At 39.4% G+C, this 25,524-nt stretch overlaps 1 protein-coding gene across 3 annotated transcripts in view; it reads right to left on the reverse strand.

Annotated features, from left to right (window-relative positions):
• Nucleotides 1–330: 330 nt before the first annotated feature.
• The window catches only part of PHF21A (PHD finger protein 21A), a 99,088-nt gene continuing 73,894 nt past the window's right edge, over nucleotides 331–25,524 (reverse strand). For 2 of the 3 annotated variants that reach the window (XM_010009954.1, XM_010009953.1), the window contains exons 6-17: nucleotides 23,811–24,065; nucleotides 21,952–22,038; nucleotides 19,422–19,718; nucleotides 17,436–17,534; nucleotides 16,557–16,608; nucleotides 15,707–15,786; nucleotides 15,163–15,223; nucleotides 12,567–12,730; nucleotides 5,883–6,038; nucleotides 4,263–4,338; nucleotides 3,822–3,925; nucleotides 331–1,941 (exon numbers count right to left, since the gene is read on the reverse strand). In XM_010009954.1, the coding sequence (XP_010008256.1) occupies nucleotides 1,687–1,941; nucleotides 3,822–3,925; nucleotides 4,263–4,338; nucleotides 5,883–6,038; nucleotides 12,567–12,730; nucleotides 15,163–15,223; nucleotides 15,707–15,786; nucleotides 16,557–16,608; nucleotides 17,436–17,534; nucleotides 19,422–19,718; nucleotides 21,952–22,038; nucleotides 23,811–24,065 (1,686 nt within the window). In that variant the 3' untranslated portion in view covers nucleotides 331–1,686. The remainder of the gene's footprint in view (nucleotides 1,942–3,821; nucleotides 3,926–4,262; nucleotides 4,339–5,882; nucleotides 6,039–12,566; nucleotides 12,731–15,162; nucleotides 15,224–15,706; nucleotides 15,787–16,556; nucleotides 16,609–17,435; nucleotides 17,535–19,421; nucleotides 19,719–21,951; nucleotides 22,039–23,810; nucleotides 24,066–25,524) is intronic. The other variant, XM_010009955.1, reaches the window with a different exon arrangement.

Consider the following 25,524-nt stretch of genomic DNA (forward strand, 5'->3'; position numbering starts at 1 on the left):
ACCAACTCACTGTCTTTCATTCTCAAGCTCTGATCAGTCCATATCACAGAACTATAAAAGCCTTACCCAAGCACACTGCCAAATGTTTTTCTCTGGGTTACAAACACAGGAAAGAATGGGGGAGATATGGCAACAGCAGAGACAAGCCTGGCAGATCCTCCAGGTGGGGCGAGATCCAGCACTGCAGGATCGGATCCTCTTTAGAGTTTAGCCAGTGGCACATATGGTATAAGCTATGGAAACTGTCCCATTGGATTTTAAAACACAAACACAGCAGAATGTCATCATAAAGAAGCAAAGTCTGTGTTAAAAAATTCTAAGGACACAACATTTTCTCCAGTTCTGACACCTTTTTAATAGAAATCACTTGTTTAGGAAACAAATAGCACTTTTTGTAGTTTTTTTTTTTTTACAATGTTTCTTACCTTGATCTTATTTGAAGTAACACTAGGAAGACCTCAATAGCTTTTATTTTCCTTTTTAATTTAAAAAAGTTGTTTGTTTTTTTTTTTCCCCCAGATACAAAGATTTTGCCCTTGCATAAAAAAACAGTGCCCAAAACGATGACACAAGGACTCACAAAGACTCACTGTATCTCACTGACACTATTACTTCTAATCTATACCATGCAAGGTCCCATCTACCTCTTTAATTAGACTGTCAGCCTGAAAAACAGCTTTTCTATTCCTTATTTAGTTCTTGTTACCAAAAGAAGAGAAAGGAAGTGAAAGAAAAGGACATTTCTCTGTTCAGTTCACACATCTGGGTCATGTGCTACTTTGTTCAGGATACCTTTGTTGTTTATAAATATAGAAAAGGGTTGGAATCTCATTTTCAAGTAATCGATGCACATTTTCTCTTGGGACACCTCCGTCCAATGCTCCAAGCTGACCCTGGATTCTGTCCCTCTTGTTTTCCCATTCCCAACATAGGCTTTCTGGATGAGTGTGAGGACCCAAACCGATTCTGCAAAGCGTGTCTTGTTGTTTAATGTGATGAAATAGGATTAACCCAAAGCTGTTGGGACAGTAGATCCTCAGCCTGTACATGTGCTGGTTACTCAGTGAAAAGTCCATCTCCTTTCCTTTTGTATATCTCCTGTCTAAACAATAGTAAATACTGCTTATTTGATAGACTTGTCCCTTCTGGGCACTGGGATTTGATAATTTATATTTCTGGTTTTTTTTGGTTTAATAGTACTGAGAGTTTAGAAACAGGAAAAGCCCACAGGCTCTTTGGATTTGTTTTTGTTTTCCCCTAGCTAAACAAACTGTTCTGCAAATAAGGATTTGAAACCTGCTCTCCTCCCTCATCCCTGCTCCTCACCCCGAACAAAAATAAAACAAACCTATAGTGGCTGTGGAGGCTGCTGCAGGCACACACTGGTGTAAAATATAGAGAGAGTAAATATATTATTTCACTTGGCATGGTGCTGGCAAAGAACCCCCAGCTGGCACTATTCATGTAACATGATCCAAACTTTGCATGTACACACAGAATAAGAAGGATCAATTGGCAAACTCCGGTGCCGCCTGGCACAAGCATCTTCACGCTCTCTCTGGAACCAAAGAACTAAAGAATTCTGCACTTTCCAGAAGAAATCCAGTTTTGCTTTACTAGAGTTTTCATTATTTTGCTCTTCCTCCTCGCCGCCACCTCCCTTGGCTCCTTCTTAACTTCACTGTGTTATTTAGTCTCATCGCCCTTGTTACAGTTCACCATGCAGCTCTGGGAAGGGGAGGGGGCTAAGGTGGAGGTGGCAGCATTAGTATTGTTAGTGGAGTCCATGCCGTTGGAGATGGCTACTGAATTGACCTCAGAGTTTATGGGTTTTGAAAGGTCGATGCCTTGGATGAGGCGGATCAGCTGTTTTACCTTCTCCAAGGAGCTGTGCATCTCCTTTTGTTTTGCAAGGATGGTATTCTTCATTTCCATGCATTTCTGCAGTGAGACAGAAAAGCAGTAATAAGTTCCAGCTTATGAACAAAAGAAGGCAAAAGAAGGAATATGAGATTCAAAGACCTAAACTTAAGTACAGAGAAACAGCTGCAGCTACAATTCCACTCTCTCAGCCCAGAAGAAAAAGAATCTTAGGGCTGTGTTCAGAAGAGAATTGATATTTGCAGGCTACTGTCACCTAGTATGGCCCCCTTTCATCCCAAGGTGTTCTGCAAATGAACACAGACAGCTCCATCCTTTTGTGTTCCTTCTGAAGGGAAACTTCCAAATACATGTTCTTCTTATTTTTTTTCTATTAGTATTACATTGGTGGGATTTCTTTAGCTCAGATCTGCAAACTCAGGCATCCTACTGCAGCTGACTGCTGACAGCATGTGTGCATGCTGCTAATGGATACAGCCTTTGCTTTCACATGCATTTTAGCAGGAACATCACTTCCTCCTCTCAATAAATAAAGGGGCACTTGAAAAGAAAAGACAAGCCCTTCCTCACTTGAAAACCTTATTTTGTGGCCCCTTCTTTCTCTTAGAAAGGATAGTAACCTAGCTAGCTCATCAGTGATGAGTCAGGGTAAGGTAACTTTTAAAAAAGCCCACAAATGATGTTTCAAGGCTGAAAAACTGCTTATATCTTAATTTTAAACTCTCAGAAAGGAGAAGATGGTAGCTATGTTTGTAACATTCAGGTTCTTACATAAAGATGGCAACCTTCCTGCATTTTTTAAACCTCTTCATGCTGATCTCCAGACCCTGTTGTTTTCAGCTTTACTATTTTCACCCACAGCTCATGGTGTCATAAAAACACCACAAAATTTAGAACTAATGTGTCTTTTTTTGGACAGTTCCAGTGAAAATATAAACAATGACTTGATCATAGAAAATAAACCACTCTCCTTATCTACTGTCAATCCCTCATGTTAAGGGCTTGCATCTGCCTGGGTACACCACTGAGAAATAGTGTTGGTGCTCTCAGGTTATGTTCAGCCACTGCTAACCAGAAGATGACAATCTCCAGAACTTCTACCCAGCACTTCTCACCACTTTTTTGCTCACAGTAATTTTATTTGTATCTTCAGCATTTATAATGGGTATATAAACATGGGACACTTACTTTTGTTCTAATAGGTAAAGACAGGCAGACCAGCAAGTGCATTTGTATTTTAAAAGTCTGTATTTATGTATCCAGCCTTAGAGATGCTGCCACATGAGAGACTGAAATGAATGGCTCCAACTTTCCACTGGCAACTCAAGAGGCTGCTTTGCATATTAAGGTGAGAAGAGAGAGCGATTTAAGATGTATACTTCAACTACTGTGATAAACTAAGGTGGAAACTACAACTTCTGGTTCAAAGATGACATTATCTAATTAATATCATGCAGAGGCATGCACAGTGTCCAGCTGCTGACTGCCAAGGCAACATGTCAAGAGCCTGAGAGTCAGTCATGAGGAAATGGTCACTTCTGTATTAGCAAGGTCTGGAAAGCATACACCAAGACTGTAAATCTTATTACACACAGAGGCCCAACCATTCGTATTGAAGTAAGCCACTGGAGAATTTGACTTAATTTACTGCCCACGCATCATAGTGCTCTGGGTCACGTTTGTCACCTGCTGCTATTATAGGTCACTGTATCTACAATGTATGGTCAGCGTGGATCAAGTATAAGTGACTCAATGTAAGTGTATGTGCCTGTATTTCATTCCCGCTCCTGGAAGTCCTAAAAAGCAAAGGAAAGTGCTCACTCAATTCTCAGTAAATCCAGTGGAAGACAGGTTTAGTACATGGAGTCACTCCACAGTTTTCCCTCTGCATTCTGGCACCAGAACTCAGGTGCAGAATTATTTGGAAGGGCAGTACTCACCGTTATAGAATTGCTGAGCTGTTTGACCTTCTGCTCTAGTTGTTCTCTTTCCTGTTTTAAATCTGAACTCCATTTAAGTAGTTTCTGTTTTTCCTCTTCTTTTGCTGCAAAATGGGGTATAAATCAGAGTATTTAAAATGTTCCTGTTACAACAGTGGGTAGAGGGTCTAAACTGCTTCAGGTAAAGAGGGTAATTGTGCTTAAAGTCAATTCAACAACTTGTGCACGACTTGAATCACCCCCAAAATTTCACCTCATACAGAAACATCATCTGTTAAGAAGGCTTAACAAATATTTAGACTGCTATTTTCACTTTACTAGTGATTAAGGTTCTTTCCCTTTAGTTTCCTTTTGTAAAGAAAGCACCATTCTATCCCATTCCTGAAATAACATCTTCCATTATTAAAAGTGAAACAAAAGTGTTGTTCTCCATTTTCCTACCTGCTTTATATGCAATATATGAATGAACAATTGCTAAAGTTCCTGGCCATGGGATTGCTTCTTCCTTCTTTAGCATCTGAAAGAAAAGTATTTAGAGATTTAGCGGGTACCTCTAAGAAAGCAAAAAGGAGAAAGATGCAAAGACTGAGGATTTTCTTTTATGGCTGTCATTAGCCTCAGCCCTGTTGACATGAAGCTTCACAGACCTGTTTTGAGATTTAACAGAGGGAATTATTCACAACTGTATTGTGGCTCCCACAAAGCAGGCCTGGTTCTTACAAACGTCAGCGTTTTCTCAAATTCCCTCCATAGCCATGGATAAAGTCTGCTAATGAAACTGAACAACTTAAAAGAGGGATGAAAAGATAACGTATCTGAACTCAAACTTGCCAGGAGACATAAACATTATTTCATGGTTCAGACAAATTGCTTATCTTAGGTGTTCTGGGAGAAAAGTTTTCATGGCACAGAACAGCCTCCACACCATACATTCAAACATCACACTTACTGGCTAGTAAAGCACGAAACCTTCCTATCTTTCCCTTCTTATCAGAATCATCTTAATAGAGTTGTCAAACCCTCTTTGTAAGGGTAAGCACCATCCTAACAAACTTAATTTTGAGAGGAAGGACACGTATTTTTAATGAATGAATCAGAAGATAGAGGACATGGTCACTTTACAGTGAAATTACTAGATTTCCCCCACTAATTTTGTGGGAACCTATCACAGAAATATGAAGAGGAGGGATAAGGTGAAAGCAGGCAAGAGCAGGAGTGGCAACACTCCCTCCTCTCTTGTAACTACTGACCAAGACACTTCAGTTTTGCATTTTCATGCTGCTGACCAGCAGGTCAGGCTGTTTTCTTACACTACCATCTGGCTAACTGAAGGTCACGTGGGTGACGAAGCAATATGCTCTATTAGACAGAACACAATAGCTTCAGGCTTCTGATTATCAGCAACCCTTTGCAACTTCTGCAGCTCCACTTAAGGGTTTACGTCTTTGTCTTGCAATCTCAATGCAATTATAAACAGAATATTCAAATATAATCTGTTCACTTCAACTGTGTACTTTCAGCAAGGGAGCTGGAAGGAAGAACCACCAAACTGTTCACATATCCTCATTATACTGACGCTGGATGATATTATCAAAGACATCACTGAAGACAACCTCTCTGATGTTTGATTTATATAAGCAAATAGGGGCTTACATTTGCTCTATCTACTGAGGTAGCATAGTACAAATGTTTTATTTATTTGTCCAGAAGAATATACTAATAACTTTTGAAGAAACAACAAGCTTCAGATGAACAGCAACAATTCTATGGGCCATAGAGGACCTTCCCCAAAAGTCTGCATGCTTTAGGCCAGAAAAAACACATGGGTAACATATAAAGACCCCAAATTTGGGAGCAAGACCAAAGAGTTTTGCATTTGCATGCATTCCAAGAGAGGTAATTTGATGAAATTCACACAAGCCTTATTACAGATCAAATTGATCTGCTCAGTGTCAGGCTGTCCTGATCTAAGCAAGCCAAGTGATCTCCTTATTTTTTTTAACACCCCAAAATCTTTAGAGTGCATTGTATCTAACTCTCCCTTTGTCTGTCAAACAATACCTGGTCTTGACATTTGGGACAGATCCACATGCCCTTGGGAATGGTTTTCAGAGGTGGGTCCAGGCAGTCCAGGTGATAAACACGTGAACATGTGTCACACATCAGCAACTGCCCGCTTTTTCTGCAAACACTACAGAAATCCTCATGGATATCACCCTGTGAAATTGAGGGGAAGGGGTGTGGGGAGAGAAACAGACAGAAAGCAAAAAGTGAACTTTCACCTTTGACATCTACAACCCAGCTGAATGCAAAGTTTACAGCACAAACTATTTCTAAGGGGATTCCAAATGGTCAAGCCCTTTTTAGGCTGTGAAACATGAAAACAAGGCAGGATGTCAGAAACACTAACATCTGTGCTCCCAAACACTCCCTCTGTCCTCCCAAGGCAAAATGTTACAGCAAACACTTATTACTACAGCTTCCCTTAACAGCTGCTACCCTGTAGCTTTTCTTCTTTAAGATTCCCTCCTTACCCTGCCTTTTTTCTTTGCCTAAAGTGATGAGCTACCCACTTCCTTAACCCTTCTGGATGTAAGCCCAACTCCACTTCAGGAATGCTGATGAGGCTGTCTCTCGCCAGTAATACTATGTAAGAAACCCCGAGTGACTTAGAAGAACACTGTCAAATATTTAGGTCACCTTTAAAAAACTGGAAGGAAAAGGTGTTGTGCTTGTAAATGAAAAAGAGCAGCATGAATTATGCTCTGAGACAATTCTTTTTACTTCACTTGGGTTACCTCAAGTTGCACCAAAAAAGCTGTGACTCAAAATTTTCTCATAAACCACTATAGAGTGGTTTATTTCACCACTAACAGAGGCTGAGAGCCATGATGAAGGAATACCAAGAGAGATTTTCTAAAGGGGTTTTTAAATGGAAGAATTGAAAACATTACTGGCAGTGTCTCTTAAAAAAAGAATAGATTTTGTTACTACCACATCACCATCGGAGAGAATTTTCTTATACAGCCATTAACTTTCCAGAAAGGCAAGTCTGTTTTTTGACACTTTTTCTTCTCTCTCTCTCTCTCTCCTCCTATTACTCCCACCTCATGTTTGGAGCAGTGGTGGTGTTTCTGTTTGCTTTTTGGATATTGGAACACAGAGGCATGAAAGAAAGAGCTCAGCATGCACAGAGGAGGAGAGGGGCACCTCAGCCCTCCCCTCACACTGCCCGTGGGCTGTCCTGGCAATATTCGAGGCTCCACCTGGTCACTGACTTTGGTTAAGTTTCATACAGACACCAGATCTGCAAGACTGTGATCTTAAGATGAGTGTTTAAGTCAAATTGTGTATACACAGAATCACAGAATGGTTTAGGTTTGAAGGGACCTCAAAGCTCATCCAGTTCCAACCCCCTGCCATGAGCCCCTTCCACTAGAACAGGTTGCTCCAAGCCCCATCCAACCTGGCCTTGAACACTGCCAGGCATGGAGCAGCCACAACTTCTATACTCCCCCTGTATGAATTATCAACGTGTGCAAGGTTTCATTTTGCCCTGTACAGTCTTTCCACATATGCGAATAAGTTTTATCAATTTGGAGGGATAGCAGATTTGGCTGTGTGCTTACATATTAAGATGCCAGGCAAGAAAAATGACACTAATCTCTGCTATGGATAAAATATTAAACATATTAGAAGAATGACACATAAGCAATCTGCTCAGGTTTCTACTTCCCAGCTCTATTGCTGATGAGGCCTTTCTTCAAAGGGAAGGCTATTCTTCTCTTAATTCCCAAGGTTAGCACTGATGTCATGTTTTGTAAAGGATTAATCTTCAGTGAATTTTCAGTGCCATGTTTTGGTTCCCTAACTCCCAGGGATCATTGAGTGCTGGGTTAGGGTATTACTTCATCCTCTAACACCAAAGAGTTCCTCATTGTTAAATGAAGAATTAAATGAGTGACATTTCATGCCTCTTCCGAAGTGATCTATGTGTAACCAGGCTGGGAAGAACTACTTTTCCTGTATCATGCATTCTGTGAGTGTAAAGAAAAGGTGGCAGCAGGAGATGTTGTATAAGCTAAAACAAAATCCTCTGCAACCTAAGGACAAAATGAAGAAGCAAATTCTCACATTTTAGAAGAAAATCCTTGTTCTAGAGAATGACATGTTAAGGTGATTTGGTTGCCACAGACAACACGACAGCACTTGGTGAGTGGCTCAGGTGCAAAACTATTGGTGTGTTGAAAACCAGACCTGTTTTGTCTAATACCCTGCAGAAGAGACTGACACAAGAGACACCTGCAGTTGCTTCTTGAGGGAATACATTTACAAATTTAGACCTGGAACCTTCTAAATTCAACTGAACACTACGAAATCTGAAGTGACACAGCTGGTCGGCATGCAGTACGGCTAAATGTGTTGAGATGACCACACACAGGCACAAAATCCACAGTCCTATTTCTGTAATGCAAAATTCAGGGCATTTCCTCAGAGTTAATAATTGGCCTTACTAAAACCTCAGCCACTGTTTGATTTCAAAGAAATGTCCCAGGTTTTATGGGCAGTTAATAAATATATGCATAAAGGGGGGCTGGATTTGATGTTGTGACATGCACTCCACTAATCCCCATGGCAGGGGGGTTGGAACTAGATGATGTTTAAGATCTTTTCCATCCCTAACCATTCTATGAATCTCAGGTTCTGGACCAACTCTGTGAAGGCTATAGGTAGCCAACTTATGCTAGAGCACAGCTCACTGAAGCTGCTCTATCACACGCTACAGGCTGAAGAGTCTGAAGAGTAATTTCAGAACAGAGACTGCAAAAGGTGATTTAACGTCACTTTTTGCTCTACTTCCTCTGCACCAACAGACCAGGAAAATAAATGAAAGCGTTTTGGACAGCTAACAGTTTTCTTCATTTTTATAAATGTCTAGAGCAGCAGGGCCTGGCTTTAGGCAGTAGAACTGAATAATACAATATCAAATCAGAAGTATATCCAGTTTGTGTGCTTTAATATGTATTATCTATACTTATATGTACATTTCACTGGAACAACAAGGGAAAACTAAATATTCTCCGAAAGGAATTGTTCATGACCATATAAATAAATATGATCACAACGATGTAAGTGAATTAAGTTATGAGTAGCAATAATAATTCTGTCATTTCATAGGCTTGACTTTTCAATCTGAATGTTCTCTAGTGCTCCTCTCAATTAAAACATTGTTTTGATACAAAAGTTTGCTAATAAAAAGGTATTCTGTGACCACAGACTTGAACCATCACTAGAAAAGAGGGTTTTGCACTATTACTACTGCTGAGTAATTGATCCTCAAGGGCAATTCCTATCTTCCTGGTGAATATGCCACTACTGCATGAGGGAGAATCACACATAACCAAGGCAGGGGAAGAGAAGTCCTGCTCATTACTTCCCAGGTTTTATTCCCACTTTCTACCCCTCCATCATTGTCACCAATCAAATCTCAAGTTCCTGTTTTATCCTCCCTTCAAAATTTATCCCTGTCATTCAGAGAATGACAATTCAGGAGAAAGGCAAGAAGGCTGTTCTGGGCCATGGTGCCAACTGTTTGGCTTGATTTGTTATTTTCATAGGCTGGCTAAAGACAAATATTACTCAAGAGCTAAACATGAAATGTCCATTCAAAAGCCTCTATGAATTAGACCTTCTCAGCAAATTAATGCAAAAATACTTTAAAGATGGGCAAACTGCAGTTTTCTTCTGTATCTGTCTGAGGAATTGCTCAACTGTTTTAACTGAGACTTCTGAAATAGCCAACTTAGACATGCACTTGTCATGTTTTCATTTTTAAATCTCCAAAAGCTGGAGGCTGTAACTACAGAAATTGTCTGTCCCATCTAGAATAAATAGATCTTTCTATATTCACATCATCTGCTAACAGTGTACAGCCTCTTCAACATGACACAGAATGGCCTCACCACTGAAAGAAACAATCCTGCTGTCTCTATATGCCCAGACATTCATTTCTGCTCCTGCATGAGGCTGGCACAAGAACTTAAGTGTCTATAAAATTAACTGTATTAGGGCATGTCTTGGCTAAGACTAATGATTTTTAGCTATGCCAGCTCCCTTATGCAGATCACAGTGTGGCCTCAGATATATCTGTGCTGGAACACCATAGAAGACACTTAAGGGATAAGAAAAGGCTGCTGGTGACAGTCAGGACAGTTCTTCTCAGTGATAGCAGCAGTCATAAACTGTGGAATGAGCCCTTCAGTGTGTTCTATATCTAATTAAGCTGCAAGATCCTTAAATATCAAGACCTATTTCTCCTTTTTGTCTTCACCTCCAGCACAACTCGTACTGTTGGTGTTTAAATATACAGTCCTTCCCCAGCATTATATAGCACTTTTCCAGCCAAGGATGCTAAAGGTTTTTACAAGTCTTGCTAAGTTCTCAAAACTCAGCTGGGAAAAGGAGGGATCATGCCAAACGTGTAAGTGCGGAAGCCGAGCCACAAAAAAGGGATGTGACTGCACAAGCTTTTACAGCAATTTTATGACAACATATTAACAGAAAGCTACCTTCCAGCTCATGATGGCAATGGGAAACTACTCCTCTATGATTAGCAAGTAAAACTTGTAACATGTAATGACAGAAGATCTCATATTTACATCCTTTCCAGTATTTTTTCTCTTTCTGCAGGTTCAAATTTTAATGGTCCATTTGTAATTAAAAATATTTTATTGAGCACTTTGAAATAAATCTTCAACTTTTACATGTATTTTATATGGAATTCAACATAAAATATTTCTGAAAAGTCTACCAAATTAGGCCAACTGATAGAAAATATGCATTGAATTTGACTTGGGGATAAAACTCTTTAAAAAAATTAAACCCACAAAAATGGTAGTGCTGTTGCATCTTTATAAACTACATGACTTGTCTTTAAATGTCAGAGATTTATATGTAATTCTAAAGGGGAAAGAGTGCTACTGTGCTACATTATAATAACCTCAGGTAAGACAGAATGTTAATTACCTGCTGTTTAATCTTTCATTGTCTCCTTTAAAAGACTCCTATTGTCATTAATTAATGACTATTACAGCAAACCAGAGCCTAGGCCTAAATACTATCCAAATTCAGAGAATTCAGGGCATTCACAACTGGATTTGAATGCTACAGAAATTCACTATTCTTGATTTAGCTTGCTGCTGTCAAGCACTGCAGAAAACAGGGCAACAATTCATTATAGTGTTTTGATTGCTCTTACACAGTGGGAAAAGACTCCCAAGTCAGAGATGGAAAAGACCCCCACCACATTATCCAGTCCTTCTCCTGGGGCCTATGTAAAAAATGTGCTCTCCAGCATGTTTGCCAGTTGTTTGTGTTGCTTACTCTTATCCCCAGAGCTGGAGCTGCCCAACTTTCTCCCTGAGGGGCTGTTCCATAGTCCCATTCATTTAACTGTCAAGAAAGGGTTTTTACAGTCAAGTGCTATTCTGCTCTCAAAAATGACTATATAAAAGAGAACCTTTTAATTTCACGTACATATTCCCTGGGTATCAGAACTGCATCTATTTATTTCAGTGACTCAGACACACTTGTACCATTTCTATTCCTGTTACCTCTGCAGAACAAATACAGTCTAAAAGAAACTGGCTTTTATTCCCTAATGTACATGGCCAGCAGAGCTGGTGTCTCGGTCTATGTATTTACAGTGATGCAACTGCATAGATAAAGACAGAGAGAGTAGCCCATCTCTTTCTTAAAGCCCATTTCAAATGGTTTGGACTCAATTATATGTGATAATACGTTTAAAAAAGGGGAGAAGGGGATACAAGTCTGACTCAGATTGCAGAAGGAGTTTGGAGCACTGGTAGGAAGAAATATGCAATCACCTTTTTATTTTTAAACTGTGCCCATAAGCACTTTACTGGAAGTACACAACTAGAGAATGTGTGTGCAATGAATCCTTTCACCCATACTGAAGAGCCACAATACACTTTCAGACAAACCATGGAGTCTGTCCCTCCATAAAGTCATTTTGGACCTACACAGTGACTCAGTCCAATTCTTCCCACGCTAGTTTATCTTCTAAAGTTTATGACCTTTAATCTTTTACATCATGTTTTTGCAAGGAATAGAAACAATGAAATAACTGGATAGTTCTCAGCAACTTAAAAAATGTCGTGCTTTGAGTAGCAAATCTTATCTTTGAATTAACTTAAGGACACTCACTTCCTTATGAATTGTAATGATAGAACCAGATTGCACTTGAGACAGATTTTGTGCTCTGACCACAGGGGTGATGCATTCAGCTACACCAGTACACCAGAACTGTCAACCAGTGGTGTTCCTGGCTGTTGTGCATGACCCAAGCAGTTTCCCTCCTTCTCTCATTACAGAAACATCACAACTTTTGTTATTATGGTCTGTAAGCAGTACTTTTCATTCTCCCCTTCCCCCTTTCTCATGGATGACAGATTCAATTCAGTCCAACAAGATCTCACACATCGCACAAAGGAAATGAACTCATCTAGCATGCCTGGTGTCTCCCAGTGTTTCAATACACTGGAAGAGTTATAAATACAGGAAAAGAACATAGGTGCAGGAGAAGGGAAAGCTGTTAAAAGAACACTGGACTGTTTCACTGTGCTGAATAAGGACAAATGCTGAGTGAGACTAAAGAAACAAAATCTGCAACCATTTTCCTTGTGGCTGTTTCTAAAAGTAACCCCCTCCCCAAAAGTTACTTACGTCTGTGGAGCTGGGGCTAGGCAGGGACACAGGCTGAACAGCTGCGGGAAAGGTAAATGTGGTCTCTGTCTTTTCATTTTCGGGGGAGTCAGGATAACTGGACAGAGGGGATGTGGGGGTCAAAGCCCCGAACCCCAGCACCGTGTTGTATTTGGGTGGACGACCTACATATTAACAACAGGGAACACACAAAAAAAAAGAAAAAAAGAAAAAAAAGAAAGGAAAAATGATCTTACATACCTTTGGCCAGTGGTCCTCATTGGCTAGCGTGAAAAAGGAAATGATGTAGCACAGAGAGGAAGTTAATATAAAGGTTACAAGTGGAAGGACAGAAGCAAAGATTTAAACATTTCTTTTTTAGAAATCTTTAAGTAGATTTTGCAAGGAAAGAACACTTAAAAGATGTATTTCAGAAGGAAATAGAAATAAGCTCTGCAGAGGGTCAAAGAATCACTGCCACAAAAGCAGCGTGGGGACACTTGCCACTCCTAGAAAAGAGGCTATTCAGTTTTTAGGGGTAACATGTTGGCATCAAAGCTGGAGAGAAGCTACAATAGCTGCTACTAAATCCCTTCTACTGTTATCCCACACCTCTCTATCTTTGTAGTGCCAGCATAAATCTACACAAAGGTTAGGTTCTTTATCAGAGGCCAGCACTCACCAACTCTCTCATTTTCCACCCCTTTTCTTAAACCCACTCACCCACAGATCAGCACTTTCTACTCTACTGTACCTTTTCTTAAATTAGGCTACCTCAAGAACAGGTCCTGTTGTCTGACCTGTAACTACTATCAGTTGTAACCTCCCACTGGTCTTCCACTGTAAACCCCCCCAAATTATGTATCTTTCTCAGACTTTCTCAGTTCAAGTATGTTTGATTATGCACAACTCCTATGTAGTCCTTTAGACCAGCAGAAGTGCAAACTGCATTTAAAACCACTTTCATAAAACTATGTCTGCAAAGCAGTACAACAAAAAACCCAGTATGTAACCATCATTTCTGCCTCCCTTCTCCAGGGTAATTTATGGATATGTAAACATAAAGGAGCTAGAACCTAGGAATAATTCCCCAGACCTTATGTTTACAGATTGTCAGTCTATACCTATTAACATGCTAAACCTTGCATTTAAGGTCTGGATATGTTCCAGAACTAAGTATGTCCTTGGAAACGATCTCTGATAGTGATGTCCATGGCTGAAATTTCTGACATGCTCAGCACCACCTAGAATTAAACTAAAGCTCTCAAGGGCACATGCTTGCATTAGCTTTTCACCTAATACACTGCTATCCTAAATCACAAAACAAACGTATACATCCAAATCTTCTGTCAACTGAAAACGTGTGCTACTAATTCGGTGCCAATGCAAGGTACAGACTCACAACAGGGTGTGAGGAAAAAAAAGAAAGTATAATAGCAGTCAGTATGCAAAAAACAGGCTAAGAGAGTATTGAGTACAAAAGCATGCAATTGTTTTCATTGATATAGTAATTGTTCACAATGATTTATGAAACAGAATTAAGAAATCATTACTAGAAGAAGGAACATTTACTTATCCACAGAGTAAATGCAAACCTCTCTCTCTCAAATCTACATCACATCATTTTAAAAAATACATTTAATGTTATTAGAGGATGGCAGTAGAGACTGATGGCTTTTATTTAAAAACAGCAGAGCTGCAGAAGTGTCAGCTTTGCCACATTGCCTGCTGGACTGAGGAGGTGTATCAAGGAGAGCATGTGTCAAATGAATATTTGACCTTGCAGCCAAAACCCAAAGATAATGGCAGCAGTCAGTGTTAGGTAGGACTGTGGGGTTTTTAATCTGAGTGATTACTTTTTTTTTAGGCACCAAACTCAGGAGTACGAGAATGTATTATGAGTCTTTAAGGACTCCAGAAAATCATCAATACCAGGGAAAGATTGTCATATGTGTGTGGCTGATGCCATGTGCAAAAACCACTACATTCTCCTCTATGCTGTTCTGACTCATCTGTTTCACCGTAATCTATGTCTTAAAATTTCATGTGATCTACAGAAGGATTTCTATTGAATAGTATGAAAGATCATCTCTCATTTTAGGACAAGTGGCACTCTGGTTGCAGAAAACTGCTCTGTATAAGCACAACAGCCTTTCTTGATCAAGATAAATTCTTTTGAAGGACCCACCTCTACTCCCAGTAGGGAACAAGGCTTTTGTCACACTAAGTTTCCTCTCCACAGACACTTTCTCCATAACCACCTTCTTCTTGACAGTGACAATACAATCTAGTTATTAACAAGAGGATCTTGACAGCAGCTTTATACCACTAAATGATGTTCAAACATCTTACCTTTCACTTTGCTCTATTGTTTTGGTTTTTTGGGTTGGGTTTTTTTTTGAGAGAGAGAGAAGCTGAAATGAAACCTTGAGCTGCCTAATGAAACCAGCTATGCTAATCCCTAGAAGCCATGATCTTTGTCTACCATAGAAATTTACAGTATGAAAAAGTACTAGAGGGTCCTTCTTTGTTTTGCTCTTCAAATCAACAAGAGCACTGCAAATGTAAGATGGAAGAAGAGGCATACAACAGGGAGGCAGGTCTAAGTGTACCTCACCTCTTTTACGTGTCCCAGGATGCATTGTGCTGTTCAGGTACGTGACTGCACTCTTCTTGCGCTGCAGGGAAGAATATGACAATTTATGTTGGCTACCATTTTTGGCAACGACTCCATGCAATAGCTGAGGAACAGCACAGTAGTACTAGGTGAGATTATAGGCTGTTCTGTTTTCTGAAGCTGTGCTTCAGAAAGGTTAGCTTTTTTACACTGCTTCTGACATCTGCATTGCTTCAGGCTTATATGCAACCTGACCTAATGGTAAGAGGAACACACACTACCATTTAACATCAGCTTCACATAGGAGAAGGCAGAAAAAGAACATCCCAATGTATTTACTACTTTAAAATCTGAGGGTTGTATCATTGCAATGGCCTTCTGAATTATAAATGGTAGCTTGCCTGTCTAGTTAGAACTGAGACAGCTTAGGAGGTAGTGTCCCGGTTTTGGCTGGGATAGAGTTAATTTTCTTCCCAGCAACAAGGCAAAAAGACACACAAACTCAGAACAAAAATACCAGCTTCCCCCAGCAAAAAATTAATACCTCAGGCTCAAAAACTGCTCCACTGTACACTGGATTTGCTGTTGTTCTTCTTTTCCTCTCTTGTCGCTTACTTTGGATTTCTTGTAAAACAAAAGCATTCAGGTTAGAAATCAATGGGTCTCTGAAATTATATAAAGTCCTCAGAGTTCAGTTTGCATGTGAGGAGAGCTGTGAAGGTTTCTACAGAACACCAGTCATGCCGAATATAGGTAACTTTGATTTACTTCTAATTTCTAAAGGTTTGAAAATTAAGAGCTGACAAGGAATACAAACACAGTGCTCAACAAAGTAATGAAATGATTGCCACCTTGTCGCCAAATACTCCATGACTAAGACATTTTAAACTCATGGTCAGTGTAATTGTGGTCTAAATTCAAAAGCCTCTGGCAGCATTGTTGATACTTGAGAATAAAAAACACACACGCCATTGAAATGTTAGGTTGTATTTCACTGTATAGGATTAAGGAATTTAAATTCTAAACCAAAGTATAAGCTATTAACTCATTCACTACAGATTTACAGTCCAATGAAATAAAAAATCCAGATGTGGGTTATAGTAAAATTATCCCTGATGTAACTCTGCAGCTGCAGGGGTTGCCCAGAAACCAATGGGATTGTCACAAACCTCTTTCCTACCATCAGAGGATACACTTTCCTCCCAACCACTGATCTCCGCTGCATAAGAAACTGCTTTGTTTCAATGTAATAAGGGGAATAAAAAGGTATGCACAACAAACTAAGTTAGACTCAGACTACAGACATCCAAAATGTACTATATACTGCAGTTAATCCAATTCAGAATGGTCAGGAAACAGGGAGTTCAAGAACCAACTTAAGACATTTTCCCTACCTTCCAGATGGTCATGAGTAACTAGTCCCAGAGACACCATGAAGGCAAGTTTCTGTGAGGGGGGAGAAGAAAAGATCATGACAAGTCCAACCATTAGGATAATCAGTGTCACTTAGCCCCTCTAAGGTCAGCTGACAGGTATCTAACAGCAATAATGTAATTAGGAATACTTTGTTTGCATAAATCAGTGTTTATTCATATGTCAAACTGTTTCACAAAGGATAGACAATGGTCCTATTTTCTAGATGGGAACCTAGAGTGGTCATGATCACTGAGTTGGCAGAGCTGGGAACAAGAAAGCTGGCCCTTTACTTAATGCTCACACAGTAGTCTGTTTGAATCCCATCTACAAAACCAAATCTAGTAGAGCACTTAGCTGTAATCCATTCCAAAGCTCTGCATGCTGGAAAGGCTTTAAGAAACAGCCATTCTGGCCGCTCTTTCCCCCCAAAACCAAATGGACCTAAACCAGAATAAAATCCAGGCAGAACATGAACATACATGAATGACTCTTTCCATCTTGCTCACCAAAGCAGAAGCATTTTATAAAGCAAAATAAAGACATTTCTGCAGCATTAAAAGTAACTCCAGAAGTCTAAAATCTCAAGGAATAGAAATCAACACTGTAAACTAAGCTTCCTGGTTGAAAGAAGTATCAGAAGTCAAACGCATTCCAATTTGCTGGGAATGAAAAATGCAACGAATTTTATGTATTTAGATTTCTTACTCTGTAGCCTTATCAATTACTGCTGTCCAACAGGAATGTATGGAATGCTGAAGTTAAGGAGTCTTGAGGGAACAGAGGGGGAAAAACGTTTTCTCAAGGACAGAGTGTTTCCTTTATTTTCTTGAAAGAAAGCTCTGGGTGTGTTCTGATACCTGTGGATTTTCTTCTCGTTTTGGCTTCGGCGCAGCAGGTGGAGTAACTGTACGACTTTCTGTCTGCTTTTCTTCTGCTTCCACGTGTGGTTTAATAGTCTGAAAAGAAAGTGTTTCTCTCATTCAGTGATAAAAATGACTTCTTTGACTAATAAAGAAAAAGAAATACTTTTGCAGATAGAGAAGAAAATCAGTTTAAAGCCAGTGGTGTACTAACAAAGACTTAAGTGAAGAATCTGGTGTGAGAGGAATGTTAAATAAGGTGTTTTCTCTTAACATGGGATAAAACACCCTTCCCTAAACTCATGCAGCCACGCAAGCAATAGAAGTCATCTTAAGAGTTAACTCCATTTTTATATAGCATGGAAAACTACCAAGCACTTTGATAGGAATCATCTCATGGAAAACTCCCAGGTAGAAACCATTCTGCACAGCACATGCATTTGCTAGTTCTCACTCCTCAGTCTTCATATTTCATAGAGTTATGAATGGCTCCAAACCTCGCTCTCTGACTCCTACGATCTCAGATGTTTCTAAAGCTTTTTTCTTTTCTGAAGTCTGCAATGGTATCACCAACCCTGCATGACAATCAATCCTCAGCCCACGGCACAGCTGCTGAGGCTGCAAACTGAGTGAGGTAAGCTACAGAGACAAACTTTTCTCCTTTATGATATGGAGAAAATATACAGGAAAAACTGATGTATTATTAAGCCACCACCGTTCTTCTGTATGTTTTTCAACATTTGAATTGCCAGTAATTATTTGAAGAGCAAATGAATATTGCTGACATCAAAAGGAATAGGCATCAAAAGTACAGTACTGTAGAAGTACAACTTTAGATCACACAAAAAGGGCACACATTGCTGAGTGACTTGTGGAACAGCCTGGGGGTATGCAAGAACCTACTCAGGAGAATTCATAAGCAGAACTGAACATGAGCATATCTTTCATGCCCATGATTATCACAGTCTCTACAGGTGACTTCAAAAGCAGACAGTAACTTCAAGGCACATTAGTCTATGAAAAGAGTTGTAACTGAAATATATACTATTATTGTTTATCTAAATTACACAAATGTTGTATGTTATAATGTGTTATATAGTATACAATATTATAGTATTACTAACAAGGCACATTGGATGAGGCTTTGAGCAACCTGGTCTAGTGGAAAGTGTCCCTGGCCTGTGGCAGAGGGTTAGAAATAAATGAGCTTTAAGGTCCCTTCCAACCCAAACCAATCTATGATTCGTTCTATGATTCTATGATATTATATATGAAAGAGTTAAAAGTGAAACAGAAGATTGCTTTACTTGAACTGAATGGCAAGGACTGTCAGTTGCAATCTATACTGACTTAAGTAATGTCTAAGTTTATCAAAGTGTTTTCTGGAGAGAGACTTTAAAACTAAACATCTAGAATTCTCTATTTCTGAGGTTCTCATTTCTACTCAATCAACCCAATTTAGTCAAAGGGAACTATTTTCAGTCTCCGGAAGCTGAGTGAGACTGTTTTGTCTCCAACCACAAGATTACAAGATTAATGAAGAAATTACTACACTTACTGTATTAAATACCCCTACAGTTCTGTGGACTTTTTGCCTTTCACATAGCCACCCTTTGATAAAACAGAAACATAAAAAGTATTTTCCCAGTGTTTTTTAAAGGCTTGATATGAACATGGTGTTCAGTTTGTACTTGGTCTCCAAGATACCAGTACAGCCCTGCAATGTAACTTATCAACTACTGATGTTAAGACAGTAGGGGGAGCATAAAAACACTGAAGCATGAGAAAAAGATTCCAGTGGCCCATATTAAAGAAAATGGTAACTTCTACCCCAAGAGTTGCAAGTCGTATGATAATTTGCACTGTTGTTGGAACATGAATATCTCCACTACACAACCACGGTTGTCAATCCTCTCCAAACCAGCACAGTAAAGCAATAAAGCAAAAGGTATGTTGCATCAATAGCCACTTTCTGATCTGTACCTGTTTTTCAACGTTTGGTTTGCTGATCTGTACAGTCTGAGGTCCAGCGAGCCTGGTACCCGGTGCTGCTATCACGATGCTGGTGAGCTGTGCCATAGGGAAAGTTTTGGCTATGGTTGCTGTCTGCCCATTAACTACACGAACGGGATGTATGGAGTTCTGAGAGTTGGGTAAAGAGGTGGGTGTGAACTTTGTTGTCAGCATCACAGGCCTCTGAATAAGCTGGGGAGCTGCAAGCATTGGAGGAGGTGCTGGGGCAATAGGAATGTTATTCTGAGCAACTGGTTTAGGTCGAACCTACAAAAAAAAAGAGAGAAAAAAAAGAGATTTTAATATATCAGTATTTCAGATGAACTTTCCTACTAAGTCTTTCAATTCAGCCTGTATAACCTGCAGAATGTTGTTTGGTTCTTTTACTGAATGTAATTTTTAGCATAGTATCCAAAGAATGTTATGAGAAGGAAAAGCCACATTTTCCAACCTACTTGCGTAAACCCATCTGTAACATCTGCATAGGCAGTCACTGTCCCTGAAATGGTATTTGGATGCACAGACTGCATATTGCATGTTTATTGCCAAATGCCTTATCTGTATCTAAATCTACATATTGGTTCTGCAAGCCAAAACATTCATGTCATATTTACAGGCAAAACTGAGGCTTTCATGTTCAAAGTGTGTCTCAGGGCTTTATACTGAGCCTCCAAGAAATCATAAACAGTTGATTGTGCCCTGAAAGAAATAGTAATTTTTTTCAGCAAATACCTGTTACCTTTGTCAACTCTATATATTATTTAGACCCCTGCACAACCAATCTTGCTAAGCAACAAAATTATCAAGATTATACATTAATCCATCACTGAAAGTGCTAAAAGCTACAGGTAAACGCAGTCATTGCTCTTTTCTTCTTTCAGAAGAAAGAAAAGAGCCACAAGAATCTTCCAATACACCACCACTAACACTTCCTTATTTCTTGCCCATTGTTAAGTCTGTATTTATCATATCATTACAAAGAACAGAAGTAGAAAACATTACTCTGAAAAGAAAGTCTTTTTCCTTACTTGATTCCTGTTGTCCTATCCACCTTTCATACTCCATAATGTATTTTATCATGGAAAACTAGGTCACTTTTCAACAGATCTTACCACCCCCAAATCTTCATCAGATACTAGCCTATATTTTTGTAAAAGAATTAGACTTCAATTCACAGCACCAGGTATTTCTTACAAATTCAATAGTTCCTCTGTATTTTTTCAATGAAGAAGCAATCTTTGTCTTTCCCAAACCATGAAAAACAAGTAAACCACAAGTTTCACTGCGCAGCTGCAAACAGAAGTCACTCTCTGTTGCAATACAGAAATACGTATACGTAGAAATATTTGAGAACAATCTAGAGGCATCTTCTTTTTCCTTCTTTGCTCATGAGCTGCAAGCAACAATTAGAGCAACTTAAGGCCTTGGATGATGCTTTGATTTTGACAACACCAGTTTTGTGGGCTCATTTCATTTGGTGCAAACAGGATCATATATGATCATATTACACGAAATTCATAATCACAGACTCACACAGGTTGAGAGACAGCTCAGGAGGTCTCCAATTTGACCTCTTGCTCAGATCAGGGCCAACACTAAATGCAGACAAGGTTTTGGTGAGGGTTTTGTCCAGGTAAGTCTTATAAAACTCCAAAGATGGAGCTTCCACAAAGTCTCTGGGAAACCTCTTCCACTCTTGATTGTCATCGAAGAGAGAAATGTTTCCTTATACACAGGCTAAACCTTCCCCATTCCAATTATGATCATTGCCTATAACTCTGCCAAGCACCTATGTCTCCATCTTCTTGTTAACTTCCTTGTTGATACTGAAAATAAGTCTGCTGTTAGGGTGCCTCCAAAATCTCTTCTCTAAACTGAACAACCCTAGATGCTTTGGGATGCAGGTCTTATATTCCAGTTGTGTCCCCATCCCATGTGTTCTCCCCAGCTATTTTGGTGGCTTCCCTCCCCAGGATTCATTCGCATTTTTTTGGGGATGAACTAGGAGTTCAAAATTACATGTTGCACATCAGATCCAGTTTTATGATTGCTGAGGAGAGGTGGATAATCTCTTCTCTTAACCTACTGGCTGTGGTCCTGGCTGTACAGCCCAATATGCTGCTAGGCTTCTTTGTCGCCAGGGCACACCTCTCGCTTAGCTACTGTCAACAAAGACCTTTGAAGCAGTGCTGCTCCCCAGCCAGCCAGTCTATCCAGGAGGTTCGTCCATTCCAGATGCAAGGCTGCCCTTTTCCATGCTGAAGCTCAAGAGATTCCTCCTGGCGCATTCCTCTGTCTAGAGGCCTCTGAAAGTCAACACTGCTCTCAAAAGTACTGACTGGAACCTCAAATGTGGCATCAACTGCAAACCTATTGAGGATGACTTGTCTCCTTCACCGAGTCACCAAGAAACACTGACAGAAATCATATTCATAGAATGCATCTCTCATCTATGCCATAATTAATTCCTTCTTCTATTGCTTATTCTCTTTACACTCACCTGTGGAAGAAAATTTGGACGAGGAGTAAGTCTGGGAGGAGGGATGAACTGCGGCACTTTTATGGGCTGAGGCGTAGCCTGAACCTGCTAGAAGAACATCAGAAAGTTCAGAAAGCAAAAGAACTTTGAAGTTGTTCATCAAAATCAACATCCTGAATGTATTTTCAGACGTGACATCCCTGGTTTTCCACTTTGTAACTTATTTTTTCATAGTAACAGGTTCCTCAAGAGAAATATGTTAAAGACAGAGCTAATTTTACTTAAACCTTGCTTCACAAATTGCAGGTATCTTCCCTTTTAGTTCAACTGTACTAACTACTGTGCTCTGTAATCTAAAACCATTTTGTTTGAAGATAATGAAAACTCCTATTTCTTTTAATAGTTAAAAAATGGCTTTACAACAGATGGAAAATCGTAACAGATTTCGATGTCCAGTTATATGAACCACTGTCCTTTTATACTGAACAGCATACGGAAGAATGAAAGAGCATCTCATGCAAATAGAAAAGATCTGGAAGTTCCAACTCCTTTAGCAATATTAATGACACTATGAGTGGCTCTAAATACACAACTTGAATTTTTCAGAATTAGGCCATTTATATGAAACACTAAGATCTGATTTTAAGGCATCCCTTAAAATCAGTACTAGACTACCTAAGTACTTCCCTGTCTAACTGAAATCAGTTGGATGGAGTTGCCACATGATTAAGCATTGAATAGCACTATTAGGTACCCTAAATTGAGTAGCTGGTGAGATTCTCTGAAATGAATGTCCATGTTAGCTTTCATCCTTATGTACTTCTGCCCACCCAGGTAAGATTGCAATTTACTTCAAAAAGGTCTTGTACTGATTAATACTTGGGAAAATACTCTGAGATTTTGGATGAAATTTGCTACAGAAACATAAATCATGGACTGTTATTAAAACAGACTCACCTCCCCAAACCTAAGTTATTCAGCAAAGAAATGAAGCACAGACACAAACGACAGATGAGAGTGGTGCAAGGGATGACATGGGAAAAGAGAACAGTAGAAAAACTCCACTCGAGTAGTCTCTTCTATTCTGATTGCAAACATATGCCTCACTAGGAAGCAAAATTCCCTCCGTATGTATTATTAAACTGTATTTTTTAATAAAGCTAAGTTGGATTTATGTTTAGTGAAGCCTTAGCCTTTTCTCCAGAAGTAAAATCTCCCCGTCATGATGCTATACAATGTCTGGTTTCCAGACCAAGAAGCCTATATAACCCAATCCTAAAACATTGCTTCTTTTATTTCTAGGTGGCCAACTATTCTGGAAAAAACTGTGTAGTGTAATCAAAGCACTTTCCAAAATACATGCTTAAAGAAGCAGGATCTGTGTATGTGTATGGAAAAGTGGTGAGTGAAGAAATGGTAGTGGGCAGAGTTAAAGAGATGTGTTTAACATCAGAGACTATCATGCAAAAGGGAATGAGAGAGGTTGTCTCAAAAAAAACTAAGATGAAAACCCCAACTGATCAAATGAAGAAAGTCTGACATCTCCTTTACCAAAGAAAACAGTAGGAATTCCACATAGATTAGGTAGGGGTGAAACAATCATTATTTCCCCATGCCTAACAATTACTAACAGGGGAAACTTTACACAGGGGTGAGGATAGCACTGATGTAATTCTATAAAGCAAAACAGTAATATCAACCCATGTAGATAGTAAATACTTCTCTCGTAGACTATCATATTAACAATGTCAACTTGTGAAGACTCACAACATGTCCCTACTATCCTCCTTTCTGTGCAAAAACCTGCCTGTTTTTTCCCCATAGCCCTCTTGTTAACCAAACCCACACATTGCTGCAGGGCAAACACACGAAACGCTTACCAAAGTTACTGTGTTTTTTGCCACTATTTGGACTGCCTCAGCTCCTGGCCCAGTGACCTTATTTGTTGTCTGGAGGTTGACTGGTGCATTCTGCGCATCAGTGCTGAGGACTGCTTTCTGATTGTTGTTGATAGCAGTAACCATGGCAATGGTAGGTCTCTGACCCACAACAGAGGCAGGCATGGTCGCAGTTGCTGCTTTCAAGACGAGAGGTAGTGTCTTAGTGGTGATCATAGAAGCTGTAGTTACAGTTTTCTAAGGAAAACAGAAAATACACTGTAAGAGACAGAGACACTTCGTATCAGACAGGACGTGGGTTGGTTAGTCAGAAACAATAGACAGTAAGAGAAAGAAAAGGCAGCACGGAGTCTATCTACCTGCTGTTCAGACAAGCACATTATCTTCTGCTTCTGAAAACTGAATAGCTAGAAAGGATTCTCATTTGAGGCACCTGTTGGGTCTATTTTAATCATCTGCAGCATTACAGATGGATTCAAAGCAAATTCCCAAGCAAATTATAACTAAGCATTAGTAGTGGCATATGCAGTTTCAAATCTTTTAGTTTCATATTACTACCAAACATATACTGCCAATATCAAATCTATAAGGTGGAGGTTTATGAAACATACCAGCAAACTGGCTTCTCACCAATTAAAACTCAAATTTTCAAGTGGAAACTCTATTTACAGAGATCCTCACAATCAGAGGAAGAGGGAAAAAACACATTCATAAATTTGTTTCTTTAAGAACAAAAGCGCCTTTTGATTTTGGGTATCCCAAACTTCAGTTTTAGCCATACACACTTTCCCTTAACTTTCTTTCCTAAACACTGAGTAGGACTATCCTGAAGTTCTAAGAGCTGGCTATTAGTCTGTCAGCAGCAGCAACTAAGTTTACCTTCTGTGAAATGGGCTGGGTTTGGAACACATATGTGATGCCATGATTGCTCTTGACCTCTTTTGAAGAGAGTGATTTTGAATCAGCTAATGCCAGCATTTATCTGAAATGCCTGAATGCACTATGCCCACGAATCGCAAACTTAAAACAACTATAATTTCATGGTTTTGTTTTAAAATGCACTGTCTTCTAAGATGGTAACGGAAAATGGACAATTACAAATCTTACTCAAAAAGCAACAAAGCAGGACAGTCTCCATATAAACCAGAACACAACATGCACAGAAAACTCATGGAAAGTGACACTCAACAGAATGGCAGGTGAGCTTATTTCTTTTTAGTGTAAGAAACCCCATTGTATCAATGGCACTGCATCTTCAAAACAGTTATTGGCATGATCAAAGGCTCTTAGGATGAAAAAACCACCATTCCCTCCTGATGTCAGCACTAGGCTCTATAAAGGGACAAAAAAGGAGAACCAGGGATCAGGCAGTTTTTTCCATCTTCTGAACATGCCTGATTGAGACTGCTTGATTTTAATCACACAAGACCTTTCTCTTCTTTGTAATAAAATAATGTATTTCCAGTTCGATTCTTCATATTATTTCCTTAAACAAAACAGCACTTTACCTTCATACCTCTAATTTCATAGTGGTTAGACTATATCCCCAACTGTTAATTATGCACAAGTGTGAAAATAATTCACTGTATAATGCCAAATCAAAGGATAATTCATGCTTCAATTTTATACATTTATACAAAATCCAGACATAATTAACTTTTCCTTGTTGCAACATGAACAAGTTTTTTCTATGAAC

The sequence above is a fragment of the Nestor notabilis genome, unplaced genomic scaffold, assembly GCF_000696875.1.
Source record: "Nestor notabilis isolate BGI_N333 unplaced genomic scaffold, ASM69687v1 scaffold15172, whole genome shotgun sequence".
In the NCBI taxonomy this organism is placed as follows: Eukaryota; Metazoa; Chordata; class Aves; order Psittaciformes; family Psittacidae; genus Nestor; species Nestor notabilis.